General features: G+C 44.3%; 1 protein-coding gene across 1 annotated transcript in view; it reads left to right on the plus strand.

The window, feature by feature from the left end:
* plxna1b (plexin A1b) overlaps positions 1–20,437 on the plus strand; it is a 221,784-nt gene extending 201,347 nt beyond the window's left edge. The window contains exons 24-32 of the mRNA XM_058402390.1: positions 11,131–11,277; positions 11,685–11,844; positions 11,966–12,069; positions 13,009–13,105; positions 13,555–13,745; positions 14,621–14,790; positions 14,967–15,179; positions 16,014–16,164; positions 17,515–20,437. Coding sequence (XP_058258373.1) covers positions 11,131–11,277; positions 11,685–11,844; positions 11,966–12,069; positions 13,009–13,105; positions 13,555–13,745; positions 14,621–14,790; positions 14,967–15,179; positions 16,014–16,164; positions 17,515–17,610 — 1,329 coding nt within the window. The 3' untranslated portion in view covers positions 17,611–20,437. The remainder of the gene's footprint in view (positions 1–11,130; positions 11,278–11,684; positions 11,845–11,965; positions 12,070–13,008; positions 13,106–13,554; positions 13,746–14,620; positions 14,791–14,966; positions 15,180–16,013; positions 16,165–17,514) is intronic.
* Positions 20,438–21,025: the final 588 nt, after the last annotated feature.

Here is a 21,025-nt window from a genome sequence, read left to right on the forward strand (position 1 = left end):
CTGTACTGTCCTGGGCTATATCTGCTAAATTCAGTGTTGTTAAATCTGATGCATCAAATGCTTGGGACGGTTTATGCCCTGATGGACCTGGTCTGGGCTCGCCTGAGAAATCTTCTATCGTTTCAGGCTCTCTTAAAAATTGATGCACTATAGGTTCGAAGTCGAGAGTTGGTGAACTCAGGGGCTCTCCCAGTTGCTCCTCAGTAATCGGGCCTGACTCTATGGTCTGGAACTCTGCCTTCTGCTGTGCTTTCTTTCCTTTTCCCCGTGTATTGTATGCTGGTGCTTCTGGATGTTCTACGTCTTCTGGGTCAGTGTCTTCCTCCGAGTGAGCGAGCTGCACCAGTTTTGGGCGCGAGTCTTTCCACTTTGGTCCTTTCCCTGCCGCTCTTGAATGGTCCCTCTCTCCTTGGTTGGCTCCAATGCTTTCTTTTGAACACTTTGATATACACGTGGTCTCCTGGCTCCACCTGACGAAGCTCCTCCTTCTCTACCCTCACACCATGCGTGGCTTCGCAGACCTGTGAATACAGAGTTCTATGTATTTGGGTTAGGTGTCTTACATAACTTGACATTTCGCCCTCTAGCTGTTCCAGCGATGGGCCCTTGTAAGGCCCCCGAATGAAGGCTACTGGCATTGGCCGTCCTGTGAGCATTTCATGTGGTGTCAAGTGAGTGTTCCAGTTGGTTTGCGACCGCATTTTCATCAGTGCTAACGGCAATGCTTGTACCCAATTCAGCTTTGTGCTCGCACAAATCTTAGCTATCTTCTCTTTCAGCACTCCATTAGCTCTTTCTACAATCCCCTGAGATTGTGGGTGATACACGCAACCTAGACGGTGTTTCAGGCATAAGGCCTCTGCCATAGCTTTCATTACTTCGTTCACAAAATGCGGACCATTGTCTGAGCTCAGCTGATCTGGGATGCCAAAGCGGGGGATCACTTCCCTGCACAGGAACTTGACCACTGTCTTGGCGTCATTTTTGGCCGTAGCCTGCGCCTCTACCCATCGGCTGAACCGATCTATCACTACCAAAATATACCTCTTTCCTTCCTTTCTTTCTGTAGTTCCCATATCCACAAAGTCTATTACTAAGTGTCTAAATGGTCCCATGGGTTCCGGTATGTGGCTGATGGGTGCCGTGAAATGTTTTCTGACATTGCGTACTGCACAAAGTTCACACGATCGCAGGAATTTGTCCACCATACTCGCTAAGTATGGAGACCACCAGTTCTCTCGAATTGTCTCAATAATTTTCCTGCGATCACAATGATCTATTCCGTGTGCTTCTTTGATCAGCATTGGAAGAAAACTTAGTGGGGCCACAAACACTCCATCACAACTTCTCCATGTCCTAGACTGGGGATCTAATACTGCTCCCCGTTTCTTCCATAATTCTCTCTCCTCTGCTGATGCAGACTCTTGGAAAGCCCTGACATCAGCCATTGTGACCTGCATCTGCCCTTCATCATCTGGCTCTCCTGTCTGCATCATTACCATAACACTTGTTTCACCTACTGCTGCCTTTTTAGCTGCCTCGTCAGCTACTGCATTTCCTCTGCTAACCCATTCTCCATCTGACTTATGAGCTCTACATTTTACGATTGCCAATTCTTTAGGGAGCATCATTGCCCCTAACAGCGCTGAAATCGCCGGCCCATGTACAATGGCTGATCCATCTGCCCTCTGGAAACCTCTTTGTGCCCAGATTGGTCCAAACACGTGGCACACTCCATAAGCATAGGCCGAATCAGTGTATATTGTACATGTTTTGCCTGCCCCCAGTTTGCAGGCTGCTGTTAGTGCTTTTATTTCTGCCAATTGGGCAGAGCAGGGTTGTGGCACTGCCACAGTCACTACTGTGTTAAATACTCCTTCTTGGTCATCATATTGGACTACTGAATAGCCAGCTTTGTTTCCCTCATTACTACGATAGCATGATCCATCCACAAAGAGGATACATTGAGCACCAGGCAGTGGTTGTGCTTCTAAGTCTGATCTAGCTTTTAGGTATTTTTCTGTCACTTCAGCGCACTCATGTGGGGCTCCGTCTTCTGGGAGCCCCAGCCTATCTGCAAGGTTTATTGTGCGGCATTTCTCAATTGTTAGTTCAGGAGCTGACAGAATGACATCATAACCTGTTTTTCGAGCATTGGTTATCACAAATTTTTGACTAGTCAGCAGTGCATGCAAGGCATGGGATGTATACAGGGTCACTGGATGCCCCATTGTGATTGATGATGCCTTTTGATAGGCAAATGCCGCAGCTGCTAATCCTCGATAGCATGGTGGCATGCCCTTCTCCACACTATCGAGTGCCGTGCTAAAGTACGCTACTGGTCTTTTCCCCATGCCTTCTTGTTCCTGTGCTAACACTGCTGAGGCAAACCCTTTTCTTTCAGACACATACAAATAGAATGGTTTACCATAGTCTGGACATGCCAATGCAGGTGCAGATGACAATGCAGTCTTTAGCATATCAAATGCTGCTTTTGCTTCCTCTGTCCATGTTAGCGTGGCACTAGACTTTGTTTGGTCTGCTGCTTTCACAATATCCCTAAGTGGTTGCGTTTTCATTGCGAAATCACAAATCCACGGTCTGCTAAAACCCGCCAATCCCAAGAAGGATAGCATCTGCTGGACAGTTTGAGGTCTGGGAGCTTTTCGGATTGCTTCTACATGTTCTGGTGAGATTTTTCGTGTAGTGCCTTCAAGCACTCTCCCTAAGTATTCTACCTTTTGCTGGCAGAATTGCAACTTTTCTTTACTTACTTTATGCCCGTTTAGGGCCAGAGTTTTTAAGACTTGCACTGAATCTTGTACGCATTGCTCTTTGGCTTGACTGCAGATCAGCAGATCATCCACATATTGCAATATTGTGCTGGACACATCCAAATTAGTCAAATCTCGGGCTAGAACTTGGTTAAAAACTGATGGGCTTTCACAATAGCCTTGTGGCAGTCTGGTGTATGTATACTGCTGTCCCCCATAGGTAAAAGCAAACAGGAACTGTGAATCTGGATGTAATGGAACACTAAAGAATGCTGAGCACAGATCAATTACTGTGTACCATTTTGTTCCTTCTGGAATGTTGGACAAAAGGGTGTGTGGATCTGGAACTACAGGATTTTCCGCTATCACCACCCGATTTACTGGTCGTAGGTCATGGACTAGTCTCCATTTGTCTGAGTTTGGTTTTCTGACCGGAAAGATGGGGGTGTTGCACTGACTTTTTGTTAGGACCAAAACTCCTGCTTGCGTCAGACCCTCAATCGTTGGTTTTATCCCTACTATTGCTTCTTTTGACAATGGATACTGGTTCTGATATGGCAATCGTGCTCCTGGTTTAAGCTGTATCTTAACTAAACCTGCCGACTTTACCAGTCCGACATCTGTTTGATGTTTGGTCCATAGCTGGTCAGGTATTTGTGCTAGTGCTTCCTCCCTTTCTTTCTCTGTGATCTCCTGCTCTTTAGCCCATTGGGGCAATTGTTTCATCTTGTTCTTCTCTATCCTCAAATTCTCTGCTCTGCTTATTAGTACAGTCTGTGGTCTTACCTCATCTATTGCTATCTGCTCTATTTTAAGGAACTTTCTATCTGAGGACACACTGACTCCCTGTCCTATCTGTTTCCACTGCATCCTCTGACTTGCCTCCCTCACCATTGATCCTAATTCTTTTGATTCAAAACCTTGCCCAACCAGCAGGGAGACATGAGGAGCAGCATCAGGAACCTGGTACCACTGCTCGAGTTGTGACGGTAGTTGAACTGATGCAGCTACTCCTTGTGGTCCTACAATCAGATTTATAGTCTTCAGAGTGTATTGTGTTTTTTCAATTCGTTCGTCCCACATGGCCTCGTATTCTTCATTTTGTCCTTCTTCATCATACATCATTGTGCAGTGCCATGGTTCTCTGCTTTCTTGACAGTCTGGTCTCATTTTGATCAGCCAGGACTTCCACTGTGTGTACAGATCCCTTATTCCACTGTACATGTCGTTTATTTCCAACCAATATACCTTGTCCATTGTACTTAGTTCAAGTTTCGTCTCCATCATGACATACTGCTGAACTAAATGCTCTGGGAGTTCTACCCATACTCCTCTTTCTCCGCAATGTATCTTAGCTCCTAACTTACAGAGCACATCTCTTCCAAGTAGATTTGCTGGAGTTTCTGGGGAGAACAGCAATGGTGCCTGCACTGTCACTCCTTGTATGTTCAGCTCTTGAGGCTCAGTAAAGCGTAAAGTCTGTGTTTTCCCTGAGAAGCCTACTGTTTTTACTGCTTTACTGGAGAGGGGGAGCTTTGAGCCTTCTTTGCCTATGCTTGTAAATGTTGCACCTGTGTCAATTAAAAATGATGAGCGAATTTGTCTTCCCACTATCACTGAGACAGTGGGTTCTTGAGCGGGGTGCAGAGAGGTGGTGTACTGCACCAGCTCCCCCTCTAGCTTCTCTGGGCCTCCTCACATACTTCCCGGGGGTGGCCCCATGGGGCCTGCTCCCGAGTTCACTCCTTGGGGCTGTTGATTAGGCCCCATCCAGGATCCCATCCAATTTCCTGGACCTTGCCATCCTTGATTTTGCTGTGCGCCTCCCCTTGGAGGCGCCATTTCCTGTTGATAGGCATATGGGCAGTCTCGTTTCAGGTGACTGGGATCTTGACATACCCAACATCCTCTTCCTCCTTGGTTCATTGGAGTTCTTCCTCTCAAAGGTTGCTGAAATGCTCCTCCTCCTCGACCACGTCCCCGTCCCTGACCCCATCCTCGATTCTGGGGTGGGTATTGTTGAACTGGGGGGTACATTACCAGCGGTGGAGGTGCATAGTAAGCAGGCTGCAGTTGTTGCGAGGGAATCACTGGCGTAGTTTGCGCCATGGCTGCTGGCTGTGGCACTGGAGGTGCAGGCTGAGCCGCTAGGGGTGCTGCTGGCTGTGCCACCAGCACCGCTGCCTGCTTTGCTACATTTTTCTCCTCCTTTTTCTTTTCCATGTTTTCCTGTTTGTTGCGGGCTAACTCACTCAGTTGAGCCTTGTGGAGCTGCATCACCAGGCTTTCAGCTGCTTTCCTTGCTTCTCTTTCTCTCCGCCTGTGCAGCTCCACATAATGTATTACATTAGCCTCGAAGGTGGGCCACGCCATTGCAGCCAGTCCCACTACTGTGTCCAGTTGGTCCTGGACTTCCACTGGAAGGGCCTTCTTTACCATCATACGAAACAGGGTTTGGCTTGCTGCTGTTTCATCCCATGCTCCTCCCATCTCTTCTCTCCATGCCTTCTGTAGTTTTAATACAAATTCCGCTACACTCTCATTCTCTTCCAATTTGATCTTTTCCACTCTTCCTGGATCAGCCCGTGTTGGGTATGCACTCCGCAGGGCCTTCCAGATTTGGTTACGGTGAGCCCCAAATGGGCTTGGATCATATTTCTGCCCCTCTGCTTCTCTTCTTAGGTCCACATTGTGAAAAATTTCAATCATCTTGGCCTTCCCCAGTGACTGAGACAATATTGCTTTGACATCTCCCAGTGCCAGCACCTGTCCCATTGTTTGCTCTTCAAACCGTGTAATCCATTTTTGAGCTCCTTCACAAACACTTGGCAGTCTGCCAATTAATCCCGTCAGGTCCATGAATGACCATGGGACATACGCCACATCGTTTCCTTTTATTATTACTGGCATCTGGGATGCCTCCACCTGCTGCTCTTCCTTGTTTTCTGGGGGTCCTTCCCCTGCTCCTTGTTTCCGTGCAGACCTTAATTCCATAGTCAAAGGGAGTATTGCTTTCCTTGTCCTTCCTTTTTCTTCTCCCCTCACCTGGTCTTGCAGTTCTCTCAACGTCTGCCTGGCTTCCTCCACCTTTTGTTCCAGATTACAGCGTGCTTCTTTTATTTCTTTCTTGAGGTGGGCCAGTTCGTTTTCATTTTTCTTCATTTTTATCTGACTTATCGCAGACAACTCCCCTTGTGTGTGCTCTAATCCATGCACCTTCTGCATTATTTGGCCACGCAGGACTTTATCCTCTGACGCGTCTATTTCCATCTTTTCCAGTTTCTTCCTTGTATTTTCCAATTCTTCTTCTATGTGTGCTTGTGTCTGCCCCCTCAGCTCTTCCATTGTTAAGCGACTGTCTTCTATTCTTTCTTCCATTCTCTCCATCCGTTCACTTATTTCACGGAATCCGCCATCTCTTTTCCCTTTTGTTGTTGGCGTTAGTTTCACTTTTCCTGTTATGCGATACTCTTCTTCTTCCATTTCCGTTTCGATTACTTCCTCCTCTCTGTACTCGCCCTGCTTTCCTTTTTGAGGTGTGGGGTAGAACCCCTCCTTCTGCATGATTTCCACTTCATCACCTTCTTCCTCTGGGGCAGTAGCACTTGTTGTTTCATCGTCATTTTCCCATTCACCCGGGTTGTCCCTCTGTAGAGACTCGCTCTCTTCGCTATTCGCTCTCGATGGCGGGCCTCTTGTCCAGGTATCTCTGGGTGCGGGCGTGCTTGTCTTGTCTTCCAATCCTAACCACTCCATTTTTCCTTTGTATTTTCCCTTTTCTAGATTCATCTGATACTCTCTCCACATGTCCGCTCCTGTCCCCGTTCTTCTATATGACGCTGGATCCCACGCCAGACTTTCCTTACTTCCTTCCAGACTTCCGTCCTTTTCGGATCCCTCTGGCCTAAAATGGGTCTGCTCCTGCTCTCGTTTCGAGCACTGCATGGCTGCTGCATTCTCTCTTCCTTTTTCATCTTCATTCTGTGTATATATTACTTTGCCTTCAAACTGTCCTTCCATTATCTCCAGTCTCACTGTCTGTGGTTGTCCTTCTTTTAATAGGACGGGATAGATTCCTGCTGTTCGTGCTGGGGGCACTTCTCTGTATGGGGGTGGCTTCTCCTGCTCCACAAGCTCCTCTGCTGGTGGGGCTGTAGCCCTTTCTCTCTTTTCATTTATAAGTGCTCTCTGCCGTTCCCCTTCCCCCTGGAACCAATCCACAATTTCCTTCTTTCTGTCAGTCTTGTCCCTACTTTCTTTTTTTATTTCTCCCCAGCACTCTAGTCTTTCCTTCATCTTTTCACACCTTTCATTATTAAATGTGCCTTCTAGTGGCCACTGCAACTCCCCACGTGTCCGGTCACTCCATTTTCTCATATACTTTTTAATTTCTTTCTCTGCTTCCCTGTGCCTTAGTATAATCACCCCTATGGGTGTGGTTGGTGTCTCTTCCCTACTCATGACACACCCCTTGTCTGGCCCTATGGGCTTCACTTCTATGACCCAAGTTACTATTTAGAGGTGTCCAGGTCACCCTCGCATAGATTTTTCTTACAGTCACGCTTGGCCTTACTGGGTTTTTTCTGGATCGTTCTTCAAATATATTTATTTTATCAATCAAAAGTGCTGTTCCCAAACCTCTCTCCCACAGTACTACCCTGGGTTCAATTGTAATAATAACCTTTAGCCCCGAACAATAATTGCTCTGTATTGGTCTAGCTCCAAACACTTCTACCACGGGCTCTTCTTCCTCCCTGTATGGATCATCAATGAAATCATACACTGAAATCACTACCTCGGCCTCTCGGGGTTCAGGAGCTGCCAGTAACGCACGCAATATTGGGCCCAAAACACGAGGTCTCCAGAGTTTCTTAAGCTGTTCTACCCAATTTATTTCAGGAAACTGGTGACGCAATGCGGTTAACCTATCAAACGCCGTCAATGCCCACAGTTTATCACAAATCTGCTGTTCTGTCTGTCTCCTTTCAACCCCGTCTCTGTCTTTATAAGTTCTTTCGTCCCAAAAATGTGTTCTCAGTCCCTTTGTTTCTATTGCCAAATCTGCCATACACCGCGCTCACTGCTATTCCCTCAACTCAACTCTCCTTCTGTGTGAAGGGCTTTCCCGTGTCTATGTGTGTGTGTGTGTGTGTACGTGTCTATATTTGTGCTGCTTCTGTGAGTGTGTGTCTGCTGGGTTACTTACCCCTCCTTTTTTCCTTTTTACAGCTTCTGCTTACAACAGTATTTATACTAGCAGATCTATATAACAGTACCGTTAGCCACCTATCCCTCCATGCCACTACTCCAACTCACGCTTCTATTTTTCCTAACACAATTCCTAAACACACACACCTGCTGCCAGTAACAATCCTTCCTTTCTTAGCAACACATTCTCAACAACGGCACATCACCTCATTTCACACTAACATATCACATTAATACTTTAACACATTTTCCTCGGGTCCAACCCTGCGTTCCTGAAAACTAACTATACTGTTCTCCGCAGTGGCTCACCGACATCCCTACCATGCAGGCCTGTTTTCCATATACAACAGCGGTATCTAGGGACAAATATTCCACCTGCGCAGGAATTTTTTCATACTCCACCTGCCTCAACCGGCAGGAATTTTTCCTTCACTTGTGCCACCTGCTTTAGCCCACAGGAATTTTCTTGCACACACTTATTCACTTATAAAACCTTAACACTTCATAAGCCCCAAAAAACAAAACACCTCTCTCGCTCGTTCTCATCTGTCGTCACCACCCTCTAATTCTTGGCGTGAGGCCAACTGCCTTCACCCTTCCCAGGGCCACTCTACTCAGGCTACAGATATAGATTTAACACAGACTTTGAATATAACAGGTGTCTGCTTACCTTTCTGTTTTGATGCCGGCAATCTGCAGCCCGTAGTAGTTGCGGTCCTAGCTCAGGTTTTCGGACTCACGTCAGCCTTCCCACGCAATCTCCCGGGTTTCGGCACCAATAAATATGTCGGAACTCAGAGCCCCCTCCGAGTGGACATATCACAGGGTGGAATTTTGTTTGTATCTATTACTCTTAGCTTTCCCAATAACCTCCACAATCTATAAAACTTAGCCGAAATAAAAGAGATCTCGGTCAACAGATGAGAAGAAGCAGGTTTTCTTTATTCAGTCATGCAGTCAACAACATGCATATCTGAAGAGAGCAGCTGGTCTCCCAAAAACCCCGACAAAGTCCCCTCTACTTATACCCCAGGCGCCCCGGGGTGCCTCCTTTTTTCTCTAATTTAAATATTTCCAGCAATTTCCCATTATATTCAGTGTATGGCTACTTTAGTCCCTCCTTCCTTAGTTTACATACGTTTTCCCAGTTCCCATTATTTTCGCATTTGTCCCGAGCCCGCCCCTAAATTGATACCATCCTCCCCTTGATGACGTCAATTTTCCTCCTCACCAGTTCCCCTTATTTTTAGGCTAAGTCAACCATTTTTATAAAAAATTGGCGCTTACTTATAGGCGCCACTTCCTTATTGACTTCATTTGACCATCACCTCTTAAAGGTGCTTCCTCGGTTCATCCTGACCTCGCGCGTTGCCCCCCACAACAATGTGTAAGTACCTTGCTCTCTTCCTCTATGTCATGATGACTTTTTTTTCTCTCTACCTACTTGATCTAAGTTTTGTTTTACTAATTTTAACCTAGGCTGTGCCATTAAGCTGCCTCATATCCTTTTTTCCTCTTTTCATCACTGTTGGTTGCTAGTATTCCAATGCTATTGTCTCCTCTACCTGCCTATCACTGTCATGTCACAGTGACCTGGCCTACTTCCCACACTTTGTTCCTCCTGCCTTAGTACCCGCTCTCTTTTGCTGACTACATAGTCACACAATATGCACTTCACTCATCTTCACTCATTTCCCATTATTTTTTCTAGCTCAGTCAGCCCGCCGCGCTATCTTCCGGAGAAGTCCCAGGGGTGCTCTGCGACGCTATCGCCAGTATCAGCTATCCATTTTCCAGTTTGGCCATTGAACTTACTGGTTTCCTGGAGCACCTATCTGAATCCTCTATTCCTGAGTCTCCTTACCTCGCTCACCATATCGTGAGAGATACCGTCTGTCTTGATCAGAGCACCCAATTTCAACCCACAACCTGTGATCAGTCTACTCAGACCTTCTACTGGCATTGGACACGCACCACCTCTCAAGGCGTCCAGACTGAGGATTTCCCTGTTGATATTTCCTCTAGTGATTGTTCCTCTGACTCCTCTTCATTTGCTAATTCCCCTGACATTCCCCAACTTTCTCCTGAATTTGTGCCTATGCCTTACAGTGTTCATGATCTTCCTCAGTCTTCTCCTGACTATTCGCCCCCCAACTTCTCCCACTGATTATTCTCCAACTTCTCCTCAGGATCCCGAGATTCCGTCTTCTACAACTGACCCTCCGGTCCCACTGATCCCATTGGATAGGCTGGCTGACTGAGTTGTAACTCCTATTGTTTCAATAAATCTCTCCTCTTTTCTGTTCCTTCAGTCCCAGTGTGGTTATTACGCTAGCATGCTGCCATTAATAATTCTGCATATTTATTATGAAGACTATGAGGCTATATCTGATTATTATAGCTATTATTAATCAGAGTTAACTACTTACTACGTAATAAATGGCTAAATTATTCTTGATAGATACACACTACTCTTTAAGCAGAATATTGCCAAGTCAGAGCTTAGAGCATTGAGTACATTAGCACTTAAGCTACATTTAATGCTAGGTATATAATTCAAAGCTGGGTATATTATGTTTTTTTTCTCCGACACTCAGCATTTAAAGATGGGATTTTTAAATATTTAACTCAGTCAGGAAAACTCTGGGCATTTTCTACTATGTATAGTTCTAAATACTTAAGTATGTTTTGAAGATGAAATATCTTTCTCTTTTGCATGTGTCTAATCATGAATTAAAGAGCTAGCAATTTAAAATCTTAAACAGTGAAAAGGGACAAAATTGCATTCAAGGATTTATTACGATTCCATTGAAATGTGGTTTACCTAAGGGGAAGAAAACAACTCATTTCGTATGTAATCTTTAAAATTAGCCTGTAGTGTTATCACTTTGATAATCAGCATCATCCACAACACTCTCTGGCTTATCATCTCCCTCATGGCGTTTAAACATAAGCCTGTTCACACCAATCAGTGTCTGTACCTCCATTTGTACTGAAATAATCAATGTGTCATATACTGTTTATTCGGCCTTTGAGTCAGTTCTGGAGAACACCAGACCTAGACATAAATTAGAAATATACTCTTCAGTACTGTCATTGATCATTTTTCCTTTATCCGTTTTGTGTGTGTGGATTTGTTTGTGTACAGGAGTGTGCAGGCGAACCTCTCTTCATGCTCTACTGTGCAATGAAGCAGCAGATGGAGAAAGGGCCGATAGACGCCATCACAGGAGAGGCGCGTTACTCTCTCAGTGAAGACAAACTGATCAGACAGCAGATCGACTATAAGACCCTGGTCAGTAGCTTTACAGTAAGAGTGTGGAACAGCAGTCGCTCTTCACACACAGCTAGAGATGCATGTTAAAGCTGCTTTCGCGTCAATACCACACCACTCTGCCCTTTGATTTCAGATTATGCCTTTGCTATGGTGCTGCCGCTACTGCACTAGCACTGAAAAAGCCTCACTATTCATCAGATACTCAGTCCTAAAAAGCAGCTCAACAGCATCTACTTTCTCATGTGCTGTTTTTCATAATGTTAGTTTTAAAGTAATTTTGGAAATGTGCTGCTTACCTGAAAATGAAAATGGATTTTTTTTTTTTAAACTGTTGGTAACTGGTCTGGTCTTACGTAGTCAGTGTGTGCAGTGTGTGTATCATGATCATTAGCGGATGGAGTTTCATTGTTCTGCTCTGCGCACAGACACTGCACTGCGTCAACCCAGAGAACGAGAACGCATCAGAGGTCACGGTCAAATGCCTGAACTGTGACACCATCACTCAGGTGAAGGAGAAGCTGCTGGATGCAGTGTATAAGGGCAGCCCCTACTCTCAGAGACCCAAGGCAGGAGACATGGATCTGGGTGAGAGATAGCGCCTCTCATTCTACAGCCATTTAGCAGCAATGAGTCCTCGGCCCTCGGTAAATTAATGGTTGCCAGCAGCTAATCTGAACATCTCACACTTTTCCCCATTTCTGTGTAGAATGGCGTCAGGGTCGAATGGCTAGAATCATCCTCCAGGACGAAGACGTCACCACCAAGATCGATAATGACTGGAAGCGCCTCAATACGCTCGCTCACTACCAGGTAACCACATGCACATTCACAATCACGGATCCATTCAGTAGCATAGCAATCACGTCCAACAGCCCAGCACCTCCTGCACCACTAGGTTACTATGGCAACATCCCAACAACCTAGCAGGTTCACAAGCTGCCAGGTAACCATAGCAACACCCCAACAGGGAATGATAGCAAGCCTTTACACTGCAGCAGGACTATTCAAGCAGCAGCATAAATCCGCCCTATTTCAGTGGCCTGCATGAGGCAGATAATCAATCAGCAAAATGCAGCAAATGAGGTTTATAAATTTAAATGTGATTATAATAATGTGCTTCTATTTATGCATCCTAATAATTTGTTAATAATCAGACTCCGGATTAAAAAACCTTTATGTATAAACATCAGTTGGAATAGAGTGAAGTGATTGAGGGCAAGCCGCAGTTCGTTTCTATCCAATTAAACAAGGTGGGTTGTTCTTTTAAACGCTGTTTACAGCCGCATCATCATCTGACAATGATAACTTTTGCATCGGGAATATTTTTGTCTACGTTCTACGAGTGTGCATTCGAGTCACAAAAGCTGGGTGCCAAAAAATGTCCTGTGAAGCTGCAAAACTCCGGAGTGTATCCTTTTCGATTGACTAAAATCTTTGCATGTAAATGTAGTTTTAGCCACAAGACTCTTAATAGACGTGTAATAGATAGGCATGCACATTTCATTAAGCCGTATATCATTTCACTCGCTTTGTTAGTCATGTCTTCGAAATTTGGCAAAGGGAAAATTCAGCTCTCTGGGGCGACTTCAGTACTGAAAATAATAGAGGACTGACAAATGCTCCTTTGCTGTACTCGCCATATGAAGTATTAAAATGGTGTGTTTATTGTGGAAAATCTACTAGGACTGATTTATTAATTTATTGTAAATCTCTCTCTCTCTCTCTCTCCCTCTCTGTGTTTGTGTGTAGGTTACAGATGGCTCAGTGATGGCTCTAGTCCCTAAGCAGAACTCTGCTTATAACATCTCCAACTCCTCTACGTTTACCAAGTCCCTCAGCCGATACGGTTAGAGCTCTCTCTTCCTCTCTCTCTGTCTCATATTTCAGTAACCTGTAGCTTTGATTTAATATTTGATTGGCTGCTGGAGTAGCACAGACTGTCAAGCTTTTGATGACAGACATTAATTCCTGAATCTAAGCATGAGGCTGCAAGTAAGGGGAGTGAATGTGAAAGAATGGCATGTTACATGAGTGACAGTAAGGAGTGTTGCCTCTTTAAATGCGACAGATTCTCTCCATCACTGAAGCGCTTTGAGTCACATTTGAACAACTCCGTCTCATTTCTTTTTTTAAGCCCTCGCAATAGCAGTAATAGCAGCTATTCAGTCATGTCATCTTTATCCCTCATCGTTGTTTTGTAGTATTTAAATGTTTGACTGAGATGCACTCTTTCTTCCTCTTGTTACCTCCTGCCTCTGTAAGTCATTCTTTTCTCCATTTCTTTACCCGTCACAGAGAGTATGTTGAGGACAGCCAGCAGTCCTGACAGTCTGCGCTCGCGGACCCCCATGATCACTCCGGATCTGGAGAGTGGAACCAAACTCTGGCATCTGGTCAAAAACCATGACCACTCAGACCAGAGGGAGGGAGACCGCGGCAGCAAGATGGTCTCTGAGATCTACCTGACCCGCCTGCTTGCAACCAAGGTAGATAAGACACAAGAGCTCACACACACAGGCCCATGTTCCTGTCTTAACCCTAGATTTTCTATGTCTTTTATGTAGCTTCTCTCTATAGCCAGTTTGTGTTGACCTTTGCGTGTGAAAGGCTAGTCCCTGATTAACATTTAGCAGCAGGTCCAGTCTGACACGGACCACTGTATCTTAATTAGACCGGTGACCTTTGCTTATCGAGCTGTTTTGGGGAAAAAAGAAATCTGGCTTTTCTCCTCATCTGCACTCCTATCTCCTGTCAGTATAGAGATCTCTTATTGAGATGTCTCTGCTTTAACTGCTTAGAAGCCACACTTCCCATAATCCTCTTGGGCCCCACAGGGGTGCGCTATTTAATCGTTAACTTGCTATGAAGCTCTGGGCAAGTCGGGTCATGTTTTTCAGACCACTGAAGGTTCAACAGAGGTCTTAGTGTACACCCACTTCCTGATCCTCATCTGCACTGCATCGTTAAGTGGAATCCTGTTCTAGCACATTATTTTAAACTCAGAAAGAGTGTGTTAATGATTCGGGGTTGGGAGGAGAGGAGAGTCATTATGTAATCAGGAGTTGGGTGTTGGGAGCAGAGTACGCACAAAAGCAGTCCAAAGTTTCATTATTTAATGAAATGGGGGTTCTGTGGGTGGATATTTACGGAATATCGCGTCCAAAATATCACGTGCACATTAAAATAATGTGCCTGTTTTTAGTAGTAGTAGTAGAACCCCTGCCCTAGATGAAGAAAGGTTTAACTTCTTTATTTCCTCATTCATCTTTCCTTTTGGTTTATAAATATTATCTGAATACAAATATTGAAACTGATGTCTTATTCGCAATTGGTGACTTTAATTTGTGTGTGTGTGTGACAGGGTACATTACAAAAGTTTGTAGATGACCTGTTTGAGACCATCTTCAGCACGGCCCACAGAGGCAGCGCACTCCCTCTGGCTATCAAATACATGTTTGACTTCCTGGATGAGCAGGCTGACAAACACCAGATAACAGACCCAGACGTCAGGCACACGTGGAAAAGTAACTGGTTAGTACCTGTTTGTGTACTTGGATGATTTAAGGTGTTCCGGCAGAGATTGGATTTTGAAATATGTCTGCGTTGAACCTAAAAGGGTCCCATAACAAGGATGTGATGATGTGCTGTGTAAAGTACTTTGTCTCTGTCTCTTCTCTTTATTCCGTATTCACTCTCCATCTCTGCAGTTTGCCATTGAGGTTCTGGGTGAACGTGATAAAGAATCCTCAGTTTGTCTTTGACATCCATAAGAACAGCATCACAGACGCGTGTCTCTCTGTAGTAGCTCAAACCTTCATGGACTCATGTTCTACATCAGAACACAAGCTGGGCAAAGACTCGCCCTCGAACAAGTTGCTCTACGCTAAGGACATCCCCAACTACAAGAACTGGGTCGAGAGGTAGGCCATCGTTTGTCTTTTTTGAAACAGTGTACCTCAGCAAAACATGGCCTGAAGTGTATTCGAGGCGATGAAAATGAATGACTCTGAGTATTTGATGCCATTCTTATAATAGTTAGTCTGTAAATCCGCAAACATGAACAGTAGCGTAACACTCCGAGTCATTCTAGCATTAAACCAAGAGGCCAGACTCAACTCCACACAAAGGGCCACAGCATACATATAGAGCATATAGACAGCATATAGCAGTGTATATATATATATTTGCAGCAAAACATACTTTTGAACACCATGGTTTCAGAGCAGTAAAAGGCGAGTAAATGATCTCGCTTGTTTGTCGACAAGCTACAGGAAAAGCTCTGTTGTCAGTCAAATCGCCTCTTCCTGGGAAAGTGGTTGGTTCTTGGCTACATTTTTTGAAGAAGTGTGCCAGACCATCAAGCAACTGCTTGAAATCTGGCTTGCAAGACATATGAAGGTTAGGAAATCATGTTTACATAGAGACTTGTTAGGCGACTAAATGTAGAACACTGGATCTTAAACACTGAATTAGTTTTTCTTGGCCTTGGAATGCATAAATATGAGCAAATCAATTTGTATTCGAGTGGTGAGGTTTTCTGACAGGCCTAATGAAAATACATTCCAGCTTGTTTTTACATGAAAAAATAACAAGTGGTCATACTGTTAAAATGCATTAAGATGCATAAAAAATAGATTTTTAATCACACTTTTTAACCCTTTTAATGCTATTTGGCCCTTATTGATTTTCTGTGTTAACATGAACATGCACCCCCCACACCTCTCTCTCTCTCTCTCTCTCTCTCTCTCTCTCAGATATTATTCTGACATCTCTCGGATGCCAGCGATCAGTGATCAGGATATGAGTGCGTATTTGGCAGAGCAGTCTCGCCTTCACTTGAACCAGTTCAACAGCATGAGTGCCCTGCATGAGATCTACTCCTATATCACCAAGTACAAAGACGAAGTAAGTGCTCATACGTATACCCACACATTCACACAGATATACACCAGTCAGCCATAACATTAAAACCACTGACAGGTGACATGAATAACATTGATTATCTCATTATAATGGCCCCTGTCAAAAGATGTGGGTTTTATTAGGCAGCACCAGTCAGTGCTCACAGTTAATGCAATTGTATGAATTTGAGTGACTTTGACAAGGGCCAAATTTGATGGCTGGACAGCTGGGTCAGAGCATCTCCAAAACAGCAGGTCTTGTGTGGTACCTACCAAAAGGTACCTTTGTACCTAGCAAAAGTGTTTTAAGGAACAGCCGTTGAACCGGCAACAGGGTCATGGTTGCCCGGGGATCACTGACGCAAGTGAGGAGTGAAAGTTAATCCTTATTGTATGATCCCACAGAAGAGCTATTGTAGATATATTGTAGAGCTATTATAGATATATTGTAAATTGCTGAAAAAGTTCATGTTGGATATGTCAGAAGCATGTCAGAAGTATCAGAACACACAACACATCACAGCTTGCTCTGTAAGGGACTGTGTAGCTGCATAGTGGTCAGAGTGCCCATGCTGACCCATTTTTTTCCCCATTGCTCTTGTGGCACAAGGGGGACCAACACATAATAGGCAGGAGGGTTTAATGTTATGGCTGCTCTGTGTCAAGCTGGTCATAGTAAAAAGCCATACCCTAACTTGAGATGATGATGATTATTATTATTATTATTATTATTATTATTATTGCCAAAGAATGCTGCAGACACTTACAATTTGACTAAATTGTTTCAGTTTTTGAATAAAACGCTATATAAGCTAGTGCATATTCTAGGTTTTAGCTAACAAAATGGATCATTTCCGGGAACAGAATAAGGAGTGTGTGTCCTGTTGTTATCCTGCAGTAATTATTGTTTTTGGACCTATTGGCCAGTGGCATTTTAGTAGCTCCCCTCACTGAACCTCTAGCCAAATAACAGTCACTCCTACTGCTCCGTTATTGCGCCCCGCGCGTGTGTGTGCGTCCCTGCGTGTGCATGTATGCTGTGATTTTGTTTTTCTGGATAATGTATCACAGCTGGCTCCATTAGCACTGCGCCTCATCATGTGTCATTATGCTTTAAAAGCAGAAGCACACGCACCCCCGTTGTATTTCAGCTTTAATAGACATGTGAGCACGGATCAAAAACAGGCGGACAGGACAGACTGATCGATTGGTGGATGGATAGATAGTCCTCGGTGCATTGTAGTTTCACTTTAAGTGCTTCTTTCTTTCTTTTGTTCTTTCTCACACTCCATTCACCTTGCTCTCTCTCTCTCTCTGTCTCTCTCTCTCTCTCTCTCTCTCTCTCCCCCTGCAGATCCTGTGTGCGCTGGAGCGGGACGAGCAGGCACGCAGGCAGAGGTTGAGGAGTAAGCTCGAGCAGGTGATTGACACCATGGCTCTGAGCAGCTGATCAGGGCTCCGAGCATTCACGACACACAAACTGAAGTCACACACTCCCCCGAAACACACACTGCAAAGAACTGGCGCAGTACACTGGAGCTACTACAGAGCTGGGCGCACACTATTCGTCTGTGTGTGTGTGTGTGTGTCTGTCTGTGTGAGTGGGGGGTGGGTGGGTGTCAACATGACGACACATCACGGAAAACATTTTGATTGTTGTCATTAGTGTATAACCTTTTTAATTATTATTTAGTTGTGATTTGTGTGTGTGCTGGACCTCTTCACACGTAGATACACACACACACACACACACACACTTTCTGCCCATAATTTTTGAAGACTCAAGAAGGATGAATTCTGGGATGCCTACACTCCAGCCATGCCTATTTGGTCAGGTGTTGTCATGACACACCCCGAGAGTTCTCGCAGAAGATAAAAGGACATTTCGATTTGTGTGATTTGTTGTTGATTTTTATTTTTATGTTGTACAAATGTAACGGACTGCCCTCTCTCTGCTCTTTTTTGCCACTCGTGTTACTGCTGAATTTGCACAGTTTACAGAAAAAAAGTACAAAGGACAAATCTTCAGATATTATATATGTATATAAATACTGTTACATTTTCAGCCAAGTGAAATCTACCATTGAGATTTTTTGCTATGTTATCACTGAAACACAAATAGAGTCAACAAAGATGAATTAGATATTTAAGCAAAAGAAAAAAAAATTACATAGGAAGGAAAAAAAAAAAAAATAAGAAAATGAATAAAATGTTGTCCTGTGCCATGTTTTATTTGAATGTCGTTTAGTGAAGAGACATTTTGTTACATGGGAATGTGCTATGATTTTTCTTTTAATATGATCTCTTGCCTGATGACTGAAAAAAAAAAAAATTTGTTTGGAGTAGATAAATAGTGCAGGTAAGCTAGGATTATCCAGAGTTTAGAAGTTAAAGAGCTCACTCTCGGGCTCTGTGAGAACCAAATGCCGCTCGTCTCCCTCCGTCCACCGCGATGTGTGTGACGGGTTGCCGCTCTTTCTCCAGTATTCTTCCTCGTCATGCACGATGCATGTGGAGGAAGAGCAGTAGATTTACGCCAGCTCCTTTTTCTCTCAGTTTCTTGTATATATGAGAGAGAGAGCGTGCAAGAGAGAGGAGGGTGAAGCTCATAGCTTCAAGCTCAGATTGGTGAGCGAGTAAGGGGAAGGATGAAGGAGAGATGGAGACTGAGAGAAAGAGGAGCTTTAGCCTCAGCTCATTAATGAGACAGGGCTAAGTAATCCTGTTAGCCTCTGGCCTGACGCCTCCAGTGTGTGTTTGATTTAGCCTGCTTCTTTATAGATGATCTTTCTAATCTCGTACGAGAGACGTGATCTCTGACGAGAGGCTATCTTAGAGTGTTTTTTTTTTTTTTCTTTTTCCTTTTTTCCTTTTTTGTTTTTCTTCCCAAAATTCTTGCTTTAATTTGCTTGCCTAAAACCAAACTGTGATCTGTGGTGGATTTGATTTGGTGTTTCAATTTTGTACTGCTCCATTTTGTTATCCCGCCTCTGAATGTGCTTTACCATTTGTACCTGAAAAGCTGTGTTTTTTGCTCATCATTTCTCTCCATCAAACGTACATGGGTGGTGCTGTGTAAGGTACGACTATTTTTAATTTATATGGGAGAAAAAAAACAAAAACAAACACAAGGTCACATCCCAGCCTTGCTGGTGTGCCTGTAGCCCTGTACTGAGAGAGAGAGAGAGATTATGTGAAGTGTTGTCAGGCTTTTTGCTGGAATATTTTGAATGGGACAATGAATTTCTGTTGATGTTTAGATTTTCCCCTTTGCTTATGTATCAGTGTTGTCTTCTAAGTTATTACTTTTTCTCTTCCATTCCCAAAAAGGCTTAGGGTACCATCAGGTTCCTCAAACATTCAGTAGATACTTTTTTGCAAAAGTATTTTTTGGACCAAACCATCAGTTAAACACAGGTTCAAACAGGGTTGTTTTCTGCCTAGAGCACATCAAGCCCTGACTCGAGTGCGAGGGCGAGCTGTCAGCGCTGGTTAGCCGGCCAACGTCCGCTAGTTCTGACACCTTCATCCATTTTTAACCAAGGTGAACGTGTGGGGAGAGAGAGATATCGAGAGACAGGCCGACGGAGAAAACCGCTTAGCTCGCAGATGTGGCTACGCAGTGGGCCGTGTGTGTGTGCATGTGTGTGGGTCTTTCTTTCTTTTTAAATAGGCCAGTATCTTCACCCTGCCATAAGATCTGGCCTAATGGAAATAGATTAGCTTTGTGCAAGGAGCCCTGAAGCCGTTCCGCTAACCGCTAGCTGATGAGCTATCAGACTTATGTAATCAAATGAATTTTACATTAGTCTACATAGCGCTACACAGCTCAGCCTGTGCTCCTCACTCAGCCAGAGCGAATTGAGATTCTGTACAGCTGTGGCGAGAGTCGAAAAAGCGCTTCATGATTTGGCTCCGTCTGAGCCGCGTCGAGCTGCGTGTTGGGCTGATGATGGTGTGAAGATGCATCCAAACATCTCAGGATCTCCCTTTAGTCTCCTGTGTTGATGTCGCCTTTTGGCTGTTCGAGATCACACGTGTGAAAGAACAGCAAGTTTCCAAACTTTTTCCGATTGGTGCGAGTAAGAGGCGCGTCTCACAGACTTTCGGGAGCGTTTTATGTTTACTTCCACATTGTGCACCCTGTGTAGAGATCAATGGAGCAATCCTTTATTTTCTCTCAGCGCTCATGCTGATCTGTATAAAAAGGGTGATGGTAATAGCGGTGAGTTTTCAGCTGGGGAAAGAAAGCAAGCGTGCACTCGCTCCTTCAGGATGCTTTCATATAAAAGCTCCTCTGGAGTGGGTGCTGCTGATCCTGACCACCCCCTCTTTCCCTCCTTCCTGTGCCCATTCTGTCTTCCTCCTCCCATGCTTCGTTTTCAGCACACTTCTTTCTTGACTTCCTCCTACCGCAAGTCTTTCCGTCCATCACAGCACTTCTCTGCTCCAGTGCTGCCTTCATCTTTGATGCCATTCCTGCTTTTTTACTTGTCACAATTCCCACCTAACTCACATCTCCACTCTTCCTCGGTTCTTTTCATCCTTCTCCAGTGCAGTAGCTGTCCTTTTCAGCCGGCCCTGAAATGCCCTAGGCTTGAATGAAGTACTAGTAAATGAATCACAGGAAGTCACACCAGTTGATTTTTAATGCTATGATAAACTAGGTGAATTTTTTTTTTGTTTCTTCTTCTTCTCAATTTTAGACTTGAAGTAATTGTCATACGTTGGCCGGTAAGCATCCATTGTGTAAATATTCTGTTGTTTCCTATTTTGCAGATTTACTACTTGTAAATAAACATACATCAAGATGAAATTAAACAGTTTTTGCTAAATGATGCTTTCTGGTGTCTTTTTTTTTCTCT

Source organism: Hemibagrus wyckioides, linkage group LG11 (genome assembly GCF_019097595.1).
Source record: "Hemibagrus wyckioides isolate EC202008001 linkage group LG11, SWU_Hwy_1.0, whole genome shotgun sequence".
In the NCBI taxonomy this organism is placed as follows: Eukaryota; Metazoa; Chordata; class Actinopteri; order Siluriformes; family Bagridae; genus Hemibagrus; species Hemibagrus wyckioides.